Here is a 23,690-nt window from a genome sequence, read left to right as displayed (position 1 = left end):
TAAGTGCTAAGTTTTGTTGTTTTTATATGTAAGTTTTGCCATTTTTATATGCTGATTCTTTAACAGTTGTGGTAGCTGTGGTGATGTCAGTTATAATAAGGAATAACAGATGGGCTGGAATGAAGAACAAAGTATTTTCTACCATGTGGATAGCTAAGAAAATTCAATCAGACAGGTTTTATTTTGACTCCACCCACTATTACCCTATACATGATTGCACTTTTACACCTTATATACTTTATGTAACTACAATATTTCTTCGTATTTTACCCAGTTAAATTCAGTTCCTGTTGCCTTTCCACTGTTCGGAGAGCCCAGCTACACAAAGTGCATTCACCTAACCACCCAATATACTATGACTCTGTGCCAGAGAATGAGTTTTAATTTCAAGTTCACATTTGGACCAGACTGATAGTTTCTCACTTGCAAATTGATTTCAGATTTTAATTTTCTTTAAAAAATAATATTGGAAGCTAAAACTTCATAAAATAATGCATATTTTCAAGCAGTGGTTATATACCAGGCTCCTGAATGCCTGTCTTTTGATTGATGTATTTCAAACTGTTCAGTCTGTTAGGCTACATGTGATTCCAGATCTGGGAAATAAACAAAACATTGAAGAATTTAAGCACTACTGCATGCTCTCTTCTTTGTGGAGACAGGTTATTGAAGCAGAGACTTGCATATAAACTTTTTTCAGATAACATACCATAAAGTTACAAGTATGTTAGCCATGTCAGGCGCAAGTTATTACTCATATATGGAAGATAAGTCCTCCAGTCTACCAGTGAACAACAGTCACTAGGGAACTGTGAATTTATGCTTCATTAGACAAATAGGTAGACAAACTATGTATCTCCTCCCAAGTCATTTTAATATTATGAAATACTATCAAATCAGAAAATCCAAAACGTGTATTGGATTAAATGTTTTTCTAGAAAGAAAAAAAAAAAAAAAAGTAATTCTCTTCATGGACACACACTCAAATAACTCTAAAATTATTTTTTATTTTCTTTTGGGCTAAAGATGAGATTGTTTTTAAATGCAATAAATATATTGTTCAGTTTTGCATTCCTCTTCAAAATGCAAACCCTAGTATCCCTAATGCAGTCTGAAGTGCAGCAGCACTTATCAGTTGGATATGTTTAAAGTCTACTGGAGGCAATATAGCGGCAATCTCTACCAGTCATCAGAGTCACCAGAGCAGTATTTCTCAGCCTCACATGTCAAGCTGCAGACTCACGGGGAGAGACCAAATAGAAACAAACTAGTGGAATACACAGTAAACTGCTAAGCCAGAAAATAATGATCATCATCATCATCGCCCAACCCCTCCTTACACATTCTTTTGAAGCCAGGGTGCAAGCATCAAAAATTTTTTTGCAGGCACTCCTTGCTGTTCTTAAGATCCTAAAAGAGCCAAGGCCAAGAAAAATAACATTGATGGTTCAAAGGAAAGAGGCAGCTAGAAGTAAAATTATAACTTAGCCCATAGCTAGAGACTATTGCTTCAGTAAAGTAACAGTTATTGTTTCCAAAAGACTTTTAAATATTTCAAAATATTGTAAAAATATTCTTTTGTACTGCACCTGCATAACTGTAACACAAGTTGGGATTTACCAAGAGATAAAAAAGCACAGTAACCTACCATCACCACATGGAACAATACATGCACAGTATTCAGACATGCACAAACTAATGTTAGGAGTTCAGATGTGACCGGTACATAGTCAAGCCTACAGCAATCATACATGGAGAAGTAGTAAGAACAACTAAAAAAAGACAAAATTTCAAATTTTCATTTTCAAATGTCAGTTGTAGATATAGCACTTAGCAGAAAACAGCTTTCTGATTGCAAACTGAGCAAAATACAGAAACAGTGATGAAAACATGGAACCCTGTGATATTTTTACATGGTCATTCCTCAGTATAAACATTGGTAAATTTCAAGTTCATAAAGAACTGAAGTGTGGATAAAGCTTACTAAGTAACCTTGCTTGCCATTCGGAACATTTGAAGTCTACTTTTATTTCCTGACTTTTCAATAGTTACTTTTGTTTAAAAAAAAATATGACTATATATGTGTCTGTGTGTATATATATATATATATATATTAATTTCTACCCTCCACCCCAAATAATGGAAGTATATTTACAAGTTTAACTCAAGCTAAAATGTTGGTTTCTGGAACTTTTAATATTTTTAAGAAGCTCTGAAATTTTTATTCTTTAAAGGTGATAAATTATTCCTGAACTACAACAATAAAAAATAAAAATAAAAACACCAGCACCACACTTTTCCAGACTACCTTATATTTGTTCCTCAGAGAACATACTGCTCCATAACCAAGTAAAATGATATTTACCTTACAAGTAAATGAAAGTAAAAGCAGTATTCTAGTAACTTTCACCAACCTGTTCATACCTGTCAACCCTTCATAATAAAAGGAACCCCAAGTTTTACAAGGTATATATCATATGTATCATTTTGCAGGTTATTTGCTTCAGCAATCTTTCTTCTATAAATTATAGTCTTTTTGCTCACAGACACAATAAATATAGAAGCTTACAAAAGATAATGTTGGTTTCCATGTTTTCATTTCCAGGTGCAGATCCTAAAAACGAGGCACCACATATGCAAATCATCTTTAAATCAATAAAGTTTTTTCTTTGGGGCATTTCTAATTAAATTCCAGTGAAGCTGAAGGTGAAAATATCCCTCATTTAAATATAACGTTCACTGATAAACTGGTTCCTAAAGGAGTCCACAGTAGATTAGACATAGAAGGAAAAAAATATTTTTCCTAAAACACATCCCCTGAACCCTGAGAGAGGGCTGGTTTACTGTTAGAATCATGTGTCTGTAGATAATTTTCCCCTTTTCCCCTATACATGTACTAGCAGACTTCATTTCTTGATGGATAGCCCAGAGCACAATGAATGAAAACTAGGGCAACATTCAATACCACCTGGGGGAGCTGGGGAGAAGGTGTATTTGAGAAAATCTATGCCAGTTTACAAGTAAAAAAAAATAGGCTACCTTTTTAGTATTCGGAAGGTTTTCAGATCAAACACGAAGGACATGTACAATCAAAACCAAGTAGTAAAATTAAGACTAGCCAGCTTAAAAAAATAATAATAATTAAAAAACAAAAAAAAAAAAGTTCAGAAAAACAAAGTCCTAGACTTAGAGTGTTCATGCTTTCCTGTTGCAAAAACAGATTTCTAACTTGGAAGCGATCAAAACAGAAATCCCTTTCCTCAGACTACATCCAAGCTATAATGTTGTATCTATGTGGTTTTAACTCAACACACAGTGGCATTTCAGATGTTTGTGATGGAAACATCCCTGAGGCTAACAACATGAGCTATTTTGCTTCAGACTGAATGCACCTTAACATAATGTTCTAGTTTCAGGCCAGCCAGGTCAGAGTAATACTTAGTGCAATCAATCCGCCATTAAAACATGGTACTCTTAGGAACAGCTTTGCCAAGTGAATTAGTGTCAAATAAATAGAAAAGTGGATGGTCTAGGCATTTTAATCCACTCCAAGGGCCTTTTATGGTCAAGCGTACAGAGACAGGATAATTCAGGCACAGAAAAACAAATATGACCTCTAATAGGCCCTTAAAAAGTGGCTTTTGCTACTTTCTCAAAAAGTTATTTCAGATGATTCAGACAAACATAACCCACCTTTGTGATGGGGAAAGGATTAAGTCACTTGACTTTACAGGCTCAAATCCCTGGCAATAGGTAAAGAATGCCTTTCATATAAGGCATTTGAGCCAACAGGAACTTTAAACAACCTTGTCAGAAGCACATTCTTATAGGCCTAGTCCTCACACAATTACCTGAATAATGGGAGAGGGTGAGAGGAAAATCTAATACATCTAATACGAAGCACCAAAAAGTGACTGCATCAAATCTTTGAACATAAAAATATATTGCTCATGAAATTTCCTTTGCAAAAGAGATGCTGAGGTGCAGTGAAGGTCTTGGCAAAGAGGTCTCTCCAGTGAAAGAGAGAAATCTAAATTAAAGGATAAGACAAAAGGGAATAGCAGTTGAAGTCAATGCAGAGAAGATGTATGTAACTATGTGGGGCAGCAAGCACATACTGGTGCTCACAGTTACTGTTACAACATTGAAAAATGAGGTGGAATAGGTATTCTTCCAACTGCTTTGTGTAACTTCCCAAATTCCAGCGGTTTTAACTGCATCATATGGACAGCTTCTCTTCAAAGCACTCTAGAAGGGTGTGGGGTTTTTGTTTGTTGATTTTTGTTTTGTTTTGTTTTTAATGTGGGTTTGTTTGTTTGTTGGGGGGGGGGGGTGGAGGGAGGTCTTTCGTTTGTTTTAAATGAACTCAGGCAGAACACCTAGACCATCTTGAAGAATTTCAGCCTCAGAGAGAATGCTTTTGTACAGTTAGAGCTTTAAGGATAACGACCCAGGACTTTTCAGTTAGAAGCTGAATGTGTGCTATGACCTAGCAGTTTAAATTAATCCAAATTTTCAAGGCGAGTGGTTACGCCATTGAAACAATCCAGGCAGCATTAAGCATTTAGGACTCCCCCTGACATTAAAACAATGTCATCAACATTGTTATTAAGTATTACACATTAATAGAACCAGAATATAAACCTCTAACAAAATAAGGGACAAACTTTTAAAACAGTGATTAGAACTGAACTTTCAGTTCAGTGACAATAGTTATAGAGATCTTCAGGTAAAACCCAGAGTAACATAAAATCTCAAATTTTTGCTTGTAGTTCAAGTTTCTGATCAAAAGTTATTATAGGAAAACTTGCTTTTCAACTCCCTGACAGACAACATTAATGTTTTTACAACAGAAGAAAAGCAAAATGTCTAGTTCAACAGCTTAAAAATACATCATTTTTACATTACAGACACACCGTACTAAAAATGTTACTGGTTATTTTTGATTCTACCTTTTCCTTGTATGATTCTGAAAGTGGTGTCATGGAAACCAAGCAATTTATCTTTGAGTTTAATCCCAAAGGTTGTAATGTGTTATTATCATTATTTACAAACTGGTATTGCAATAGGGAAATACTGCATTTCACATTATTGTGAGAGGAAAAATAAAATCATAACAAGTAAGGAAGAGCACACTAAAAACACAAGTTACTTAGTCAGTTGAAATTCTCTGAAGCACTTGAAGGGCTGATCTTAGAAGCAGACTATCAAGATAACAGGATAAAGTATATGACTGAGCGGGTGCAGAGAAGGGCGACGAAGCTGGTGAGGGGCCTGGAGAACAAGTCCTACGAGGAGCGGCTGAGGGAGCTGGGCTTGTTCAGCCTGGAGAAGAGGAGGCTCAGGGGCGACCTTATCGCTCTCTATAGGTACCTCAAGGGAGGCTGTAGCGAGGTGGGGGTTGGCCTGTTCTCCCACGTGCCTGGTGACAGGACGAGGGGGAATGGGCTTAAGTTGAGCCAGGGGAGTTTTAGGTTAGATGTTAGGAAGAACTTCTTTACTGAAAGGGTTGTGAGGCATTGGAACAGGCTGCCCAGGGAAGTGGTGGAGTCACCATCCCTAGAAGTCTTCAAAAGACGTTTAGATGTAGAGCTTAGGGATATGGTTTAGTGGGGACTGCTAGCGTTAGGTCAGAGGTTGGACTCAGTGATCTTGAGGTCTCTTCCAACCTAGAAATTCTGTGATTCTGTGATTCTGTGACTGCCATTATGAAGGCAATCATTACCCCTTCCCCAAGGGAATTTACATAAAATAGCTTCTAATAATGTTTTTCTTACCCAGAAACCCAGAGCCACACCTTAGAGCTGTAATAGATGTTATATGCCAAAAAAAAAAAAAAAATACAGATGAACATACATGATCTGTAAAGATAACTGCTTTCAGAATGCTCCATTTACTTTTCAAGTATTGCAATAAAAATGGAAAGCATGTGAAAATAATTCTTTGACATATGTCATATTTAAGGCACTTCCATCTCTCAGCAGTATAGGATTAACAACTCTATGGTTATTAAAGTAGTTAATATTATTTATGTTACAGTAGTGCTCAGAGGCTCCAACTGAGACTGAGGCCTGTCTTGAGTGGAGTAAGTATAAGAAAGTCATTATCACATTTACTCACATAAAATGAGAATTCCCTTTCAAGTTTTTTTTGTTTTTTTGTTTTTTTTTTTTAACATATCTTTTGTTTAAACCAAATTATTACCTCTGTAAGCTCTACTGCAGTTTTTGCTGTTTAGCACATCTTTATTTTGAACATCAGAAAGAAGTACAAGCATAGCACATATGTTTAAACACAAAGCCAGCAGCATAGCACTGAAATACATATGCCCAATACTTCTCCCTGTCTTTCACGCCATTGGGTCTACACAGACAGACACACAATCCTTCATTTGCCAGAACCTATATAAAAAGAGGTTTGCATAACTAGACCGATGTCTCTAACCTCACAGAGAGAAGAAAAGAAAAAAAAAAAAAAAAACTAGCATCAGTAGGTCTGTGGAAATTTTGCATCTAGCTAGCAAAATGATCTAGGACAAATCAGCAGGCTCTCAAAATTCTCATTAAGATCAAACAACAGAGTGTTAAAGGTTACACATAATGGGCAAAATCCATAAACTTCTTAATGGTTTAATTAGAACAAGTATTTGATGGTATGCATTACTAAATAATGCAATATACAAATGTCTGTACAATATGCTGTTGAAAAAAAAAATAATACTTTTTCAAATTTTTCTAATGACACTGACTATTTTTTTCAAACTACAAAAGGTATACTGTCTTATTCTGCATAATTAAATTAGCTTTTTTTCTTTACTAACTGGATCACTGAGATGATTTGTTACATTTTACATGTAAGACCTGTTGGATGAACGCCAGCAGAACTCTCTTCAGAGAATCTCCAAAATAATTAGAATTTTAAACTATAAATTACTTAAAAATCATTTGGTAATCATTAGCACCAAACAGAAAACACAAACATCCCTCACAGATTTCTACTCTACATAAATCAATAAAGCTAGTTAGTCAGATGTTGCATTTTCATTTATTATGAGACTTTGGGATAAAACAGACAACTAATGACCGAGTAAGTATTCAACAATACAGAGTACGTTGGCACACCATTCATAAGCCTGCTGGGATCAGAGGTAATCTGTCCTAAGAGGACACTCCTACTGCATGTCCTTGTGGTCTCAGGAAACAGGCAGCCAGCACAAACATGGCTCTGATATGTTCACATAGTACAGGCATAAGCTGGACTCTAAAAGTACTAGCTGAACTTTTCTGTAGATTGCTTCTCATTTCAATGACAGACTCAGCACAAATAATTAACGCTGTCATATTTTTTCTGCATTGCATCCTGCACCAGACAGGTTTTTCCCTGACCTGTCCACCTTACACGTATTTTACACAAAGTCTGGTGCAGTGCAATCCTAACCACTTTAAACAGCCCCTTAAATTAATTTCCATAGTTTAACATGGGAGCTCAATAATCTGTTCCAACAAATCATGTCTGGAATTCAAATGCTCTTAAATGTTTAATGAAGAACAGGTTTGCAGTGAGAATCCTTATTTTCCTGTCTTAGGGAAGGATCTTAACGGACACCAACGCTTCATTTCTCATTCGTTTAAAGAAGAAACTGCTTCCTTAGAGGTACAAGAGACCAATTTCTATCTTCACTCATGAAAAACAAAGTCTAAAGCACAGGACAGAACTTCAATATTATTCTGGAATTAACAGAAAGGCAATTAAGGAAAGTATTATTTTCTACAACAGACAAAAAACATTTTGAATTTACCTTTTCCAAGGTACATTATTTGTTACATACCTCAGAACCACTTGTTAGGATCTACAAGTAAATTTTCACTACTGGAAATTAATCTGAAGAAGTAAATAAGTTACTTACTGTATGTTTGCTACTTTTACTGATACAGGGACATGGGGAAGTTGAGCAGCCCATTTCAGTGTAACATCCTGATAAATATTCAACACATTACTATGGTTTCCAACTAGAGTGTTTATTGTTCCTTCTTTCACTGTTAAAGATATAAAAATTATTTTAGCATGAAAGATATTTTCATAACCCAGTCTTTTTTTTTTAGGCTTTTATTATTACACTATTTATTCATTTTCTTTTAAGCCATTACTTGTTATAAATATTTTTATAGAATTTTAAAGTGTCAAAAATTATTAAAGTTACATTTACAATAACCAAGGATATATGTGATTAATTATATCAGTACCAATTATAAAATATGCAACACACATGCCAAAACTTTCCAAGGTTCTAGCTAGAACCTTGCTATCCTGTTTGCTAACATAAAATATGGCTAAGAAAGACTCATCATAATTAAAAGGATGGCATGCCAGAATAGATATAATAAAATACACATTAGTTAAATAAAATCAGCTACTTATACTCTAATATTTCACTGACCTCTGAAAACCAATTAAAGAAGTATAAACTTATGTTTTATTTATAACTTTTATCAGAAAGTATGAAAAATACTTGAAGAATATTAAGATCATATTTACAAAGTCTAAAATGAGATTCTAAGTCTAAAATAAGGCCTGGTTGCAAAAATTTATCAGATAGCTTCATCTCCCAATGATGAACTTTTTAATATTTGACTTTTTAAAATTTAAAACTTACTACGCTGAGTTGAAGCAACTTGAATGTGGAACCACTATAGTACTTATAGATATTAAGAACCTATTAACATACTCTATTCCATACTAATGTTTCCAAAACCCTACCAGTAAGTGACAGAAGATCCTCAAATGCTAATTTACTTTTCCAAAATCTTTCTTGTTTTTTGCCTTGGTAGGCTGAGCAAATTTACTCAAACACTACTGAAGTACCTCATATTTGGTGATGAGAAAATACATATTTATTTTCCACAAGTCATGACACTTTGCTCTAAACAATATTGGAAAATAAATTTGCTTTGTTTAAAAAAAAAAAAAAAAAAAGAAAAAAAAAAAAGATCTGATTGTTTAGATATTCACAAATCAACAGCATATTCAGAAGAATGTATTTATTCAGTGGAGGAAAAAACCATCACTGGAGAAGTAACCAAGTTAAAGGTCGCAGGTTGAATTTTACTTTTACAAACCTGAACAATAAGGAAGGAAGCAACTTGGACTGTAATCAAGCTTTTTCATGAAACGAAGTTGTCCGTTATCCTTAAGGCAGAAGAGGTTTCTCTCACCAAGCACAAAAACAGAGGAAACTGCCTGATTAAAGGAGACAATGCATATATCCAGTGCTTGCTCTCCAATGTTTAGAACCCAATCCACCTTTAATAAAAAAATAAATAAATAAATAAATAACATGTTTCAGAGATCAGTTGACAACTGTGTATTTAAAAACAAACAGAAACACTTATAAAGAAGTGTTCATCAAGATACTTTACAGATACAACTAAATTTTAAAATACTTGTGCCATTTTAGATGGCATTGCCTTACACTCTATTAAACCCTCCAAGAACAAAGTAATAGAATTGTTTAAAACTGCCCCATCCTTATATTTTAAAGGCAACATCACAGAGCAAAGGTGGTAACTTATTCCAACACTGTATGCAATTGGAAAAACAAAATTTAAGGTTCTTAGGCCAACATTCATGCTTGCAGTCACTCATGTACACCCTTCAATTTGAAGAATGATTGTGTATATGAAAGCTTGTCTACTTTTCCAACTATGTACACTAATACAATAAATGACTTCTTAGAAATCCTGTCTTGCCTATATCCTTACATCTTTAAGCAATACATCTTTAAGCTTATTGATACATTTCATCAGTTTATTTCAGCTCGTCTCAGAAACTTCAACTAATTCACACATGCTAAGAGTGCTCTTGACTACTGCCGAATTGGTTAAACAAATGAAGAATTTATGAAGTCAAAAAAATATTCAGCTGTCATGACTTCCTACATGATCAATCCTTTTGCTTAAAAAACAGAATACGTTAGTAAACATATCTGACATAAAAAAGTGGAAATGCCATCTTAAAAGTCAGAGGAGAATAAGGCAAGCTTATTTTGCCTCCATGTATGCTTCTCAACTTACATTTAAAAATGTTTTTTTTTTTTTTGCAGCTTGTCTGAAGAAACTTTCAAATTTCTTATGATGTCTTCTAATTCAAAGTGTAGGATTCTGACTAACATAGTGTGTGAAAAAAATATACATTATTAATGAGAGTAAGGAAAGTGTTCTCCCCGTATTTTACTCTCATACCTGAAATATGCTGAATCCATCATTTTAGACAGTGTGGTTAGTGGACAAGCAATTCTAACGTAAGACCAGAGACAAGTTCCCCACCTTTTAATAAGAGGCAGCTCAAATATTAAACAATTTATTATCCAGAGGGCACTCCTGAAGACCATTGATTTCACTGGTTTTTTTCTGAGAACAAGAGTTCAGGATACTGACTATTTATGGAAACAATTTTCAGTGCCAAGTTTTCTGTTAAAGTACAAAGGACTAATCAGGTACAATGAGGTTGATTTTGTAAGTTGAATACAAATTCAGAAAAAAAAAAAAAGACTTAAATTAGTGATACTTCAGGTATCTTTGTTTTATTACAGTTTAGATTTTGCATTACAAAGATTGTCTTGGAAGTAGCTATGTTCATTATACAATTCTTTTTTCTGTTTGTTTTTCTTAGAACAGCAGCAAGTTTTAAGGCCCAACCTATGGCACAACGAAATCCTAACAGAAATCTAGTGGAGTCTTTCCATTGCCTTCCACAGTAATTGGATAAGGTCCTCTGTCAGCAGATAACGTTTCCACTTGTTACTTAGCATTGGTCTTTCTAAAATATATGCAATGCACCATACAGGATATATGTAATTAACAGATTTTACCGCAAGTCTTTTTCCAGAACTAAGTTTTTTCTGTACTGTTTCTTGTCTTGCCTCAGCATCTGTTGCAAATACCAGCACTTGATATCTGTTATAGGAAGATTAAAAAAAAAAAAAAAAAAAAAAGTTTTAAAAAAAATCTTTGTTGTTAATACCTTTAGGTAAAAAAGAAAAATAAATATATATATAATTATCATGTTATGAGTATACATACACAGTAGAAGCAGAACCTAAAAAGGATTGTCAGATGCAATGCACCTATCAGCAAAGATGTTAAATAACATTGCAGAATAAAAGCTAAGTGTAAGGCAGATTTCAAAAAAGTATTCTACTCAGATTTCCTTGTGTTAATATAATTGAACAGCTAACTAAATTAAAGGATAGAAATACAGATTACAAGTGAGATAGAGGCAAGAAATCAAGATATTTTCAATTTGTGAAATTAGGATTGCAATAAACATTCTTTCCACTTAATAAGGTTTAAAATTCTTAAACTACCATGAAATACATAGTACAATCTGTTATATATAATAGTTACACTTTCAAGCTCATAGTTAAGCATTCATTGAATGAATTAAATCATTCCAATCTAAGAAATAACAGTAAATTAGTACACTCCACAGATTCTGACCTAAGAAACATTTCTATTTTAAACATATTTTAGCAATAAACTGGGCTAGAATATTACCATTTTGTTAACTAATTGTGGGTTAATTCATAGTTCTCAAACCAAATTCCCACTGAGCAGTAATATGCATTAATGTTTATGGACCGGTGTTTAAGTACCACCTAAACAAACACAAGTTCCTCGTCACAAAAAAAATCAAATCACAGGTGACCAACAGAAAAACTTCCCATTCAGCTATCACATCAAATATACAATCATTTAACTATAAAACTCATTTTGCTTTTAGACCTTGAAAAAAATTCTGAATCAACACAGGAAATAAAAAATTGTATATTTTTTCATTACTGAAATATAAAAATATATATTTGATTAATACAACCATAAATACAACAACTTCTCTCCTTACTATGTCTATTTCCTTCACTGTAGAAGTATTAACTAACTTTAATCTAATGTCCTAATAGTTCAGAGGCATGCTAAAGATTAGTACCACAGTGTCTTAAGATTGGACAATAACAGAGAGCACTACTCAGAATCCGAGGCAAATTCCTTTAAAAAAACACCTTCCTACAATAGAAACAGCACATTTGTGAATTAATGACAAAGAATGATTTAACCCACATTTGTTGGAGCAGTGAGCCAAGACTCTAAACGCGATGAAAAAGTGTTTTATTTTTAAGAAAAAAAAATTTATTCATTATAAATTTTAATACACTCTAGTTTCTTTTTAATATTAATATTCTATTACTTGCAGTATATATATTGTCTCCCATATTAATAACACAATGTCTATAAACTTCTTGGGCAATATCTAGAATCTAGGAATGTTTCACCAAGTTTAAGCACCATAATTAAAAGAGTATTGCTTGAGAAAATCGAGTGATAAAGCAGGATAACATACAGTATCACAATAAAGCACTGTGTTAGATTTACATTTTCCAGATTAGATTCTTGAAACATGATTTATAAAAAAAAAAAATCTTAAGTTGTATTTTTATTTTCTTTGATATTTCAGCACACCTTTACCCTCTCTCACCCAAAGTACATCAATACCAAGAAACTTTCAGATAAAAGAAAATCAGGAAAATGGCATTTTTATTTCAGTGAGAAAATAAAGTTTAAAGATATGATGTTTCCATGTATTTTCAGGAAGCCACACTTCACATATATTAAAACCCTTCTAAACAAGGTACTATAATGATTTTTTAAATGCTTTACATTATGTCTGTAATCAAGGCCAAGTCCCACCACAGAAACCACATTCTGATCTGTATAAGTGAACTAATGACTTGTAGGTATATAATTAGTAATAATAGTTGTGATCAGTGTTAAAATAAAAACTGAAAGAAATAAAAGAACCATCGTGGGTAACAAAGATTGAGCATTACACTTCACGCTCTCATTACTAGGAGCAAAGTAATGTATGTCCAGGAGGAAAATATCAGTGACAACTATAATCAAACTTATTCACAAAACAAAGAAGAAATTCTTTTTCCACATTCATTTAATCATTCTTTCACAGAGACACCTAAGGTGGTTGCATGACAACATTTTTGATCCCTCCCTAAAATTTTTTGGTAGCATCTGTTGTGCAGTGGAGTGTTTGAGTATATCTAAAACCAGAAATCATAAGAGCCTGTGTAGGTGAGATTTCTGCAGCTTCAGGGAAAAAGCTGTGGAGGTCAAGCAAAGTAGCCTGTAGGTATGACTTGGGGAAAAGACATTGAAAGACTCATTTTAAGATGAAGAAAACCTCAGTTCAGCACTATTGGTGCTTCCCAAGTTCTCTACTGCTTAACTGCAGAGAGGAGCTACCAGCGTTAGCAGTAGTTTTTAACTGAAGATATCTCCCAGAGAAAAGTGATCTCAAAATATTTACCATACCCAGAAGACTACAGAAGTCCAAAGAATAAATACAATTCCAAGCTAATGTTGACAGTACAATTCATTTCAGATGCACTTTTGATTCTGTATTTTGTAACATCCTCATACATAAGCTGATGATGTACAAGCTACATAAGTCAATGATGTAGACTGAAGACTGGTTGAACTGGCAGGTTCAGAAGGTTGTGGTCAGTGTCACCAAGTCCAGAGGGAGACTTAGGTACACAAGTATTATACCCCAGGGGTCAGTACTGGAGCCTAGCTTCTTGTTTATTCAAGCAACATAATAGTGTTGCAACATTTAGTGAGGATACAAATCAAATTTGATCAAATCAAAGAACAGCATCATCCATTGCTTTCTTCATGAATAAAAAATAAGAATGAGATGGCATTTGACATAATTTTCCAAACAAGTATTGTAGTGAAATTTTTAAAAAGACAGAACTGTTATTTCCACAGTTATGACCAGGAATGCAGATAGTTTCTTATTTTAAATGGAATGCTCTTCAAAAGCTACAGTAGGCAAAAAGTGACATTTCAGCATAGAAATATGCAATATATTCATGTGAAAAGGCTGGTTGTTGAAAAGTGACAGCAACAACTTATCTACATTGTTAATTAAAATAATGGTGCTAAAATATTTCTATTGCAAAAGCATTATTTGCAAACTCCCAAACTTCACAGTATCTCTTGACTTGTTTGCAGTCCTAAAATATGCAGAACCAATCCATCTTTCAAAAACACATTTAAATATATACTAACAGTAGTATTGTTGATGGTCAGTCATCTGCACTAAACAGAGTTAGTTCTGAATTTGACAAACAACATAGCTTCTGCTGAGATCACTTTTTTTTATAAGTTTGAAAGGTTTCTGCCTACTTGATTCTTTGGTAGCCGCCCATACTAACAGTTCAGAAAGACGTTGCATGATAGCTGTATGGCAAAGGAAATCATACTCAGTGGTATATATACAAAAAAAAAAAACAATAATAATAAAAAAATAAAGTAAATCCTGAACTGAAATACAAGAACTCTTGGGATAATACAATATTGCTTCTCACACTTCTAAGAATATCTATTTCAATCTTAAACAGACCACAAGATCAAGACATCAGAGGGAAGCAGGAGGGACAGCATATTTCCTTCTAAATATGGTTTGATTGCTTGAAGACTAAAATTCAAAAAATAAATAAACAACCAATGAAATTATTATATTTATTTTTTACATTCCTTCTTATGGTTGTAAATAAGCTTTTTTGCAAATCCATATTGTACTTGTCAGCCCATTCCTCCAGCTTGACAAGATGGCAGCCCTAACTTCTTTGTATTTGTCACTTCCTACAGTTTGGCATCATCCTTGATTTTCAGGATATTTATTCTCTCTTATGGTCCAGCTCTTTGATGACAGTGTTAAAGAAATATTGGTTCCAATATCAGCTCCTGAGGAATATCACTTATTTATGTCTGCCAGTTTGAATCACCATCAACCACTACTCTAAAAGCCTGACAGCTCTGCCACTTTACCACTTCTTCCATCCATCTTGTAATTCTTAATTTTTTATTTTTTTTTTTAAATCATGGGTAATGCCTCCATACCCACAGATTTATTGTTAGGCACAAAGATCCAGAAGGCCTAAAAGCAGACCTTATCATTTTTAATAGAGAAAAGATGAGGCAAAGCATGTGTTGATCTCCTTCATCTTCTTATGCTTTGGCACATAATTTTGGTCAGTAGTTGGCATATGATTTTCCTTTTATGTCTGATGTATTTGTGAGGGTCTTTCTTGTCCTTCAGATTCTCTGCTAGTAGAAGTTTTAACCAAGCTTATATCATCCTGGTTACATCCCCTGCATGCCCACTTGATATTTCTGTATCTTTCCTTGGTAGTCTGTCTTAACTTCCATCTCCCATATATTTTCTTTTTCCATTTGAACTTCATTAGTATCTACTTGTTCAGTCAAGCCGCTTACTGCTGCTTCTTGAACACCAATGTGAATTGTCCTTGGTCTTGGAGGTTATCCACAAAGATTCAATAGCTCTCCAGAGCACTGTTGCCCTTTAGGACTGTCTTTCAGAGGATCCCGCCTAACAGTTCATTGAACAGGGCCATCTGTTCTCCTGAAATGTAGTCTTCATTTCCACTGAATATCTTCCTCATATCTATCAGGATCTTAATCCATATCATCTCATGGTCACTGCAGCCAATGTCTGCCATTGTCTATTACTTCTCCAAGCATTTATTTCTTATTTCTGAGCTATGAATTCAGCAAAGCTTCTTACCTACCCAGCATGTCTAGCACCTGTATCAAAAAAGTTTTCCCTGATGAACCCCAGCAACACTCCAAGATGCTGAAGTCCATTGTGTTGCCCTCCCAGCAGTCCTCCATTAGGAGGCAATAGGAAACTTCTATTTGTTTAAAAAAAGGCTCTATAGCAGATGTTTTCCACAACATCCCTGGCATTTAGCATTCATCTGAATTTGAACAATAAACTCAGCATGCTGGTTTCATGAGAGAGCCATGTGTATTCAAGCTGTTCCCCTGTGGTGAACACAAATCCTTCTCTGTCTGTCTTTTCTTAAGAGCCTGGAGTCATCAAATGTGACAAGGTAGCTTTGCAGGACCGAGGTACCACATCTCTAACTGCAGTGACATCTTAGCTCTGCAACTGCACATCTGACTTCCAGTTCCTCCCCTGCTGTCCAGGCTGCAGGTGCTTGTGGATACACACTTCAGATGGGCCTCCACTCATTGAACTTCCTTTAAGAGATTATTAAGTCATCCTCCTTTGTGCACTTGACAATTAATCCGTGTTCCATCATTCAGTTGCAAGACTTAGCACCTATCCCCCAATCTAGGGCTCAATGAGGTTAACAAGATTCTACTGCCACTTCGGCAGGTGGACTCCATCTCTCCACATCAGCCCTCATTCCTTTAGGAGGATCCCATGAACAAACCCATGTTCCAAATATCTTCAGAAAATGGAGCAGGTTCTTCAGACTAACACCTATTTGCATCAAAATAAACATCACATTGAAACTACTGGAGGGAATATTATCTTGCTCTAGCAGTACAGTACAGACAAAACCGAAAGAACAGATTAGACTGAACCAAAGCAGGGAAGAGCCTGATACTTTCAGGACAGCACAATCTACCCTTGAAAAGCTAGCAAACTTATTTTAATTGTGTAAATATGTAATGTGACCATAAACTCCACAGGACACAGTTTGCTTTTTACAGTAAAGGCAATAAAAATCAAACATGACTACTTTTATTTGTTTACATACTAAATGACAGCACCAAAATATGCAATAATTACTGAATACGAACACGTACTTGTAACTCTCAACCTGTCGACAGGAAGACACCGTAATGAAAGAATCTGTCCGAGAGCTGTAAGTCAATGGACCAGGCAGAAGAAAACCAGGTAAAAAACGCCCAAAAGCGTAGCTTTCCTGTTCAAATAACATTAGCATCCCATCCATGGACTGTATGCATATCAAATCTCGACCTAAGAAAGGAAAGAAGAGCAAAGGAAAGAAAACATCATTAATGATATAGCTTTAATTCTGAAATTGTTTAAAAAACAATATATTTATCAGTGCAATTTTAACAAGACAAATTTTAATTTACACAGTATTAACTTTAAAAGATTATTTAATTTCAAATCACAATTTCTGGTGTTATATTTTCAGTTTAAAGAAATGTTTCAATACTCCTACAAAAACTCTATATCTTACAAACTGTGGTAGCAACTGTGGGTCGAAAATAAATAACCAATTCTATTCTTTCAAAAGTAGTTAGAACAACACAAGTTCTACAGATATGTACAAACAGTATGATAGTAATGTTTTCCACACTTTTTTTTTCTCCTTCTCTTCAAGGAAAGTAGAAACAAACAGATCCACTCCATTTGGTGCAAACAACACTAAAATTGAAGTGAAAAAATTGGCTTGGAGCAAACAAGTCCAAGCCTTTAACCAAGCCTTTAGCCAACAACCCCAAGACATGACTTACCATATCTCAAGTACACCAAGCTAAATTCAAAAGTTTCATTTTTAAGCCTTCTGAGATCAGAGGCTGATTATGGGTTTTATGTTTCATAACTAACTGCAGTAATTCAAGCAAATAATATTTTCCATGTGTTTAAAGAGAAAGCCATACCAGTAAGACTAACACCTTGGAACAGCTGAATGAAGCGTCTCTCCTGAATTCAAAGACAAGTCCCTATCTTGCAAACAGAACATGAAATATTGTAATTCAACATGAATCTATTAATCCACATTAAAATACTCCACTGTGTCTTAGGAGCTTTAGTATATGCACGCAGGACTTAAACAAATTCTATGTTCACTCAAGCTCCATCTCCAATCCCCTTAGGATTGTTTCCGAATAGAAGATGGGCCAAAACAAAAAATAGGCTAAAAGCTTCACTTCGTTATACTTAAATAATAAAGTTAACATCGAGGTCAAGAAGATGCTATTCAATACCTGAAAAAGCAACAAATGTAAAATACAGTGGAAATATTGTTCATTTTGACTGCAATTCTTCCTTCGTAGAATCTTTAACTACTTGAAAATAAATAATAGTGTAATAAGTCAGAGATACATCATGTTACTCATCCTTGTGATTTAAAAAAAAATAAATAAAAATAAAAAATAAAAAATAAAAAATAAATAAAAAATAAAAAATAAAGGAAGGTAAAGCACCTGGATCCTTTTCACTTGCCCCTTCTATCCTCCCCCTGCCACCATTTCACATTTTTGCTATATCCTAAAAATCAAATTCTCCCATCCTTCTTTCCAGATTCTGCATGTAATTCACTCATGTTCTGTCAAACCTGTTGTGAGTATCAGCTGTTTGGTAGGAAGGACATTCAACAATGTAGTTCATGTTGTTCACGTGGTGGAAGCTGTTCAATCTCTCAGTTGCTAGTGAAAATACTTTGACTTTTCTCAACACTTTATAGATAGAGTAAAACAGTTTCAAGAATTTGATTTCACAAGTGCTTGTACATGGTTGAAATGCTAAACATAACACCTGTTTCTTGCCTAATGTTCTACACAGACCTCTTCTGAAAACCTTAGAGGTCATTCCCATTTAACTGAGTTTTGTTGGTTTGTCTGCTTGAAAACTCCTTAAGTGAATACACTTGGAAGGATAACATCAGCTGCCAACTTCAAACGCTTAAATCATACTTTAGCAAGGTAGAAATAGCATTTTCATTTGATGAATTCATAAATCAAAGAAGAGAAGAGAATTTTATTCAACATTTTATTCAAAAATCCAATATTCCATGTTAAGCATGAGAGTGAAGTACTCCATTAATCAACAATCTTTGGTGCCTTAGAAAAAAAAAATTACCTGAGAAAACAGTGAAAGCTTGCTTTCCTACATTGAATCACGTCTGGATCTGTACTAATGAACAAACATGTCAACAAAAGCAATTCAACGTGGAAACCATTGAGGTACTGATCAAAAGTACTTATACCGAGATTTTGCCTACTATTGATGTCAGCCAGTTAGTACATCTGTTTGTTGACTTTTTTTCTACTAGTGCAAGTGAGAAAATGTAAATATATCATCTTTATAGCAGCTCTTTAAACCATTGGCCACTTGTCACTAGCAACTTCAATACGATGATTAAGTCTCAAAGTTTGATCTATAACATTTTGAAGTTTGTTTCAAGTTTCCAAATAAAAGAGAAAACATTTAAAGTGTACCGCTATGTGCAGATTAAAGTCATACATCCTTCTAGGAAATGCAAACTCTTTACCTCTGTTAACAGCATAAAGTCAATGAAGAAATGTTTCCTGTGACTAAATGCAATCATTTTAAGAGAATTATGGGTTTGACATACAGATCCCCTAAAAGCATTTTCTAAACAGACCGATTGTTTTAGAGCTATGATTTTCCTAGGGTTTTCTACACAGACTTTTTAAATTATAAAGCACAGTCTATGGCTTCTGTTCAGTCTTAGAATTTATTGTTTATTAAATTAGAAACATATTCTACATTATACATACACATTAGCTATGCATACATACACACACCTCTTAAATGTGACTAGCTAGTATGCTTCCTCTGAAATTTGTAAAAGCAGCCTTATTAAAAGTCTTTAAAAATCATTTCCCCTCCTAAGTATTATTCACAGGACAGATTCCAGAATTACTTGATTTATTCACAACTTGTAGCCAACATTCTGCAGCTGAAATATGTGGTACTCAAGAGGTTAAAACAACTACTGATCATAGTCAGAACAAACATTTGGTTTGCTCCTTATACTGTCTCTGAAGTACTAGCCAAGAGCACTGCAATCATTTTACTAACGCAATTCAGAAATTAGTCAGTGAAAAGGATTTAAGTAAGTACCTTATATATGTTTCAATTAAAATAAAGCAAAATGCATACACAAAGATGAAGATTATTTAGTATTAGGGTTCAAAAAATTCTTAACATCCTTTTTGTCACATTAACAGATGACAATATTAAATATTATTAGCATAAATAAAAAAATGTATTTATAAGAGAACTGTAGTAACTATACATGCTTAGAGTATCACTTGAGTTTCAGTAAGGCTCAGTAAGGCTGTGAAGAGGCAAATGGGCAAAGCCAATCTAATGCTCTGCTAATACTACAAGGAACAGTCCTACTCACCTCCATCCCTCCAAGTTTCCAATTCCCCTTTCTCAAGTTATGTAATTCCTCCTCATTCCCAGACCAGGCCTGGTTACTTACCTGACTGCTCTAAAATAAGAATAGAACACCTTCCAGAATTTATAGTAAAATTTATATTAAATCATCACTCTGCATAAATAAATCTATCTAAGCTTAGCAACTGCCAGGCATGACCTGGAAAGCTCCGTGATGTAACTCTGAGAACTGCAGTTCAGGGCACACTCCTTTATCCTGTGAGGAAGGGTAAGGGCATGAGGAAGACTGAGTAGATCCTGTGGGCCAACAATCAGTTGCACTGCAGGTGTTGGGACCTGTTTTGAGTTTGGTTTCTAGTACTATGGGACTCTCTTTGAGGACTGACAGCTGTTTTGAAGAGATGGGATGCACCTGACTAAATATGTAAAAAGTATATTTGCCAACCTCATAAGAGCAGCCTTAAACTAGAATAACAGGGGGTAGAGATTCCACAACACTTGAATGAGGAAGTGGTGGATGCAGTAGGCCATCAAGGGGCTCTGAGGTGATGTGAATAGAAGGGACATAACAAATCAGCAGAACAGGGCTGAAAAGGAAAACAGTGAAAGTTTCCATGCTCTTTTCAGGTATCTCTCTGAGATGTTTCTGAATTACTACACACATCATAAAGAACAAACAGAAGGAATTGGAAATCTGAATGCAGTTACAAGGCTAAGATCAAGGAGACAGAGTGATAGCTCATGTGACTGGAGTGCTAAGATAGATGCATCCAGGCTGCTCAGGAAACAGAGGTGTTGTAGCTTAACACACCTAGCTGCCAGGCCAAGCTGGTCTCTCACTCCCCCACTTCAGCAAAATGGGGAAAACGTAAAATGAAAAAGCTCATGGGTTGAGATAAGGTCAGGGAGATCACTCACCAATTACCATCATAGGCACAACAGACTCAATTTGGGGAAGACTAATTTTATTACCAACTCAAAATGAGCTAGGACAATAAGAAACAAATGTAAAAATACATTTCCCCATACACACCCCTTCTTCCCAGGCTCAACTTCACTCCCAACTCTTCTACTTTCTCTGATCCTGATCAGTGCAAAAGCTATGGGGAACAGGGGATGCAGTTGGTTTGTAAACACTCTAAATGCCACTTCTTCCTCATACTCTTCCTCTCTTCCAGTGTGGGATCCCTCACACAGAATGCAGTCCTTCACAGACTGCTGCGATGTTGAGTCCTTCCTCTGGGCTGCAGTTCTTCAAAAATTGCTCCAGCAATTGGTTGTTTGAATGTAGGCCTTCAAGAACAGACTGCTCCAGCATTGATCCACCACAAGTCACAGGTCCTACCAGAAAATTTGCCAATGCATGAGCTCCTCTTCAGTGGGCCACATCTCCTGCCAGGAGTCTGTTCCTGTGTGGAGTCTCCCTGAGTGGTAGCTAGCTCCAGTCAAGGCATATCCACGTGCATGGGGTCCTCCATGGGCTTCAGGTGGACAGTCCGTGGTCTTCTTTGTGGGCTTGTAGTACCTTCTCTCCCTCCTTCTTCACTAACCTTTGTGGCTGCATGGTTGTTTCTTACTCTTTTCTCTCACAGCTGTTTGTCCTGGTTTCAGCTAGGATAGAGTTAATTTTCCTCCTAGCAGCTAGAGATGCAGGCACTGACAAAGCAATTGGATATGGAGTACCACCTTACAGCCTTTGAAGGCATCTCCTGTCAGCTGTGAAGGAAAGGTATCTCTTCAAGGAAGAATTTGTATGTCTACCAGGCAAGTGGACAACTATGGAGAAGGGAATCCTGTACCTGAGGGAATTAGCTGTACGGGATGTGATTTATAGGGACCTAGACAACAAACAAATACCCACAGATCCAGATGAAGTCAAGTGTACATGACCCATGTGGCGTAAGTGCGTACGGACTGCACCATCATCATATTCAAGCTCATTGGCAGTAATGGCCGGGAAAGAACATGAGGAACCCACAGTGGATGAATTGACTACACAACTCCAGCAGTACGAGGAAAGTATCTCCTCTTCTGTACAGGCCTGCGTCTTGGCTGGAGAGAAACTTTCTGAAAATGTCCATCAACTAAAAGAGAAAACTTTGGAGAAACTTTCTGAAAAGGTCTACCAACTCGAAGAGAGATTATTTTCCTTCCCACCTGTACAAACCAGTGTCTCAGCTATCAGGGTAAGCATCCATCTGTGCAAGAAAGACGATATGGTCGGTACACACCCTGTGCCAACCTGTGGTTTTATCTATGTGACCATGGAGAGGACATGAGAAAATGGGATGGAAAATCTACGTCAACCCTAAAAGCACAGGTACATGAGTTGCAAAGAAAAACAATCAGGAAAAAGGGGTTCTCTGAGAAGCTTGCTGCTCCAACTTCCATCAGGCAGTCCTTCAGACACAGAAATTAGGATTCTGACCAGGATTAGAGGGGCCCTGCCTCCACCCAGGGGAAAGAAAGGGACAATTGAGTTTATTGGACTGTGTAGATTCAATGGCTTGGCACGTCAGATGCACAGAATTATAAGGCTTTGGTAGACACCGGTGCACAGTGTACTGTAATGCCATCAAGCTATAAAGGGCCAGCTACGTGAACTCAGTGAACGTTGTGTAGACCATAGACAAAAATGGAGATTATGTCATGCTCCAAAAATGGAGCATGACATAAATTGTACGCAATAAGGGATGGATATATGTCCTGGTTTCAGCTAGGACAGAGTTAATTTTCCTCCTAGTAGCTGGTAGGGTGCTATGCTTTGGCTTAGGATGAGAAGAGTGCTGATAACATGCTGATGTTTTAATTGTTGTAGAGCAGTGCTTACACCAAGCCAAGGACATTTCAGCTTCTCACAAGACAAGCCTTCCAGTTCTACCAGTTTCATTGCCCTCCTCTGCAGGCATTCAAGGACCATCCTTTTTAGTATTATGGATCCCCGAACTGCACACAATATTCAAGGTGAGGCTGCACCAGTGCTAAATACATCAGGAGAATCACCTCTTTGGACTGGTTGGGTATGCCGTGTTTAACACACCCCACCATGCAGTTTGCCCTCCTGGCTGCCAGGGCATGCTGCTGGCTCACACTGAGCCTGCTGTCACCAGCACCCCAAGGTCAATTTCTGCAGGGCCGCTCTTGAGCCACTGCTCTCCCAGTCTGTACCTGTATATGGTATTACTCTGTCCCACATGCACAATCCAGATCGCCTTTGTTGAAGTTCACATCATTGATGATTACCCAGTGCTCCAGTCTATCTAGATGCCTGTGGAAGGACTCTCAGCCCTCCAAGAGAGTCAACAGCACCTCCCAGTTTAGTATCATCAGTGAACTTGCCAAGGATGCATTCCACTCCTGCATCCAGATTACTGGGGAAGGTTCAACAAAACTGAACTGGCCCTAGAATTGAGCCTCATGAAATTAAAAATGTATAAGCATGAAATTAAGATGTTTAATTGTGAGATTAGAAATGTAAAAGATACTCAATTCTGAAGCAAATGCCCTTACTAGTACAAAAGTCTTGTATTATACCTTTCTTAGTAGTTAGCATTCGTTTTCTGGTGCTTCTGTTTATACTAATGGTAGCAAGAAAATCTTTAGACTGGTTTGCAACCAGGCTTAAGAAGCTTCAGGTTTTGAGAAGCTTGGCTTGAGAA

General features: G+C 35.8%; 1 protein-coding gene across 8 annotated transcripts in view; it reads right to left on the bottom strand.

The window, feature by feature from the left end:
• The window catches only part of BBS9 (Bardet-Biedl syndrome 9), a 320,473-nt gene that overhangs the window by 272,120 nt on the left and 24,663 nt on the right, over positions 1-23,690 (bottom strand). For all 8 annotated transcript variants that reach the window (XR_014689911.1, XR_014689912.1, XM_084510494.1 and 5 more), the window contains exons 6-9: positions 16,713-16,887; positions 10,868-10,952; positions 9,117-9,300; positions 7,907-8,036 (exon numbers count right to left, since the gene is read on the bottom strand). Coding sequence is in view for 6 of the 8 variants with exons in the window: in XM_084510494.1 (XP_084366620.1) it covers positions 7,907-8,036; positions 9,117-9,300; positions 10,868-10,952; positions 16,713-16,887 (574 nt within the window). In the remaining 2 variants the exon portion in view is untranslated. The remainder of the gene's footprint in view (positions 1-7,906; positions 8,037-9,116; positions 9,301-10,867; positions 10,953-16,712; positions 16,888-23,690) is intronic.

This window comes from Aythya ferina (genome assembly GCF_964211825.1).
Source record: "Aythya ferina genome assembly, chromosome: 2".
Taxonomy (NCBI): Eukaryota; Metazoa; Chordata; class Aves; order Anseriformes; family Anatidae; genus Aythya; species Aythya ferina.
Note: the sequence above shows the minus strand (reverse complement) of the source record. Positions and strands in the feature narration are given on the sequence as shown.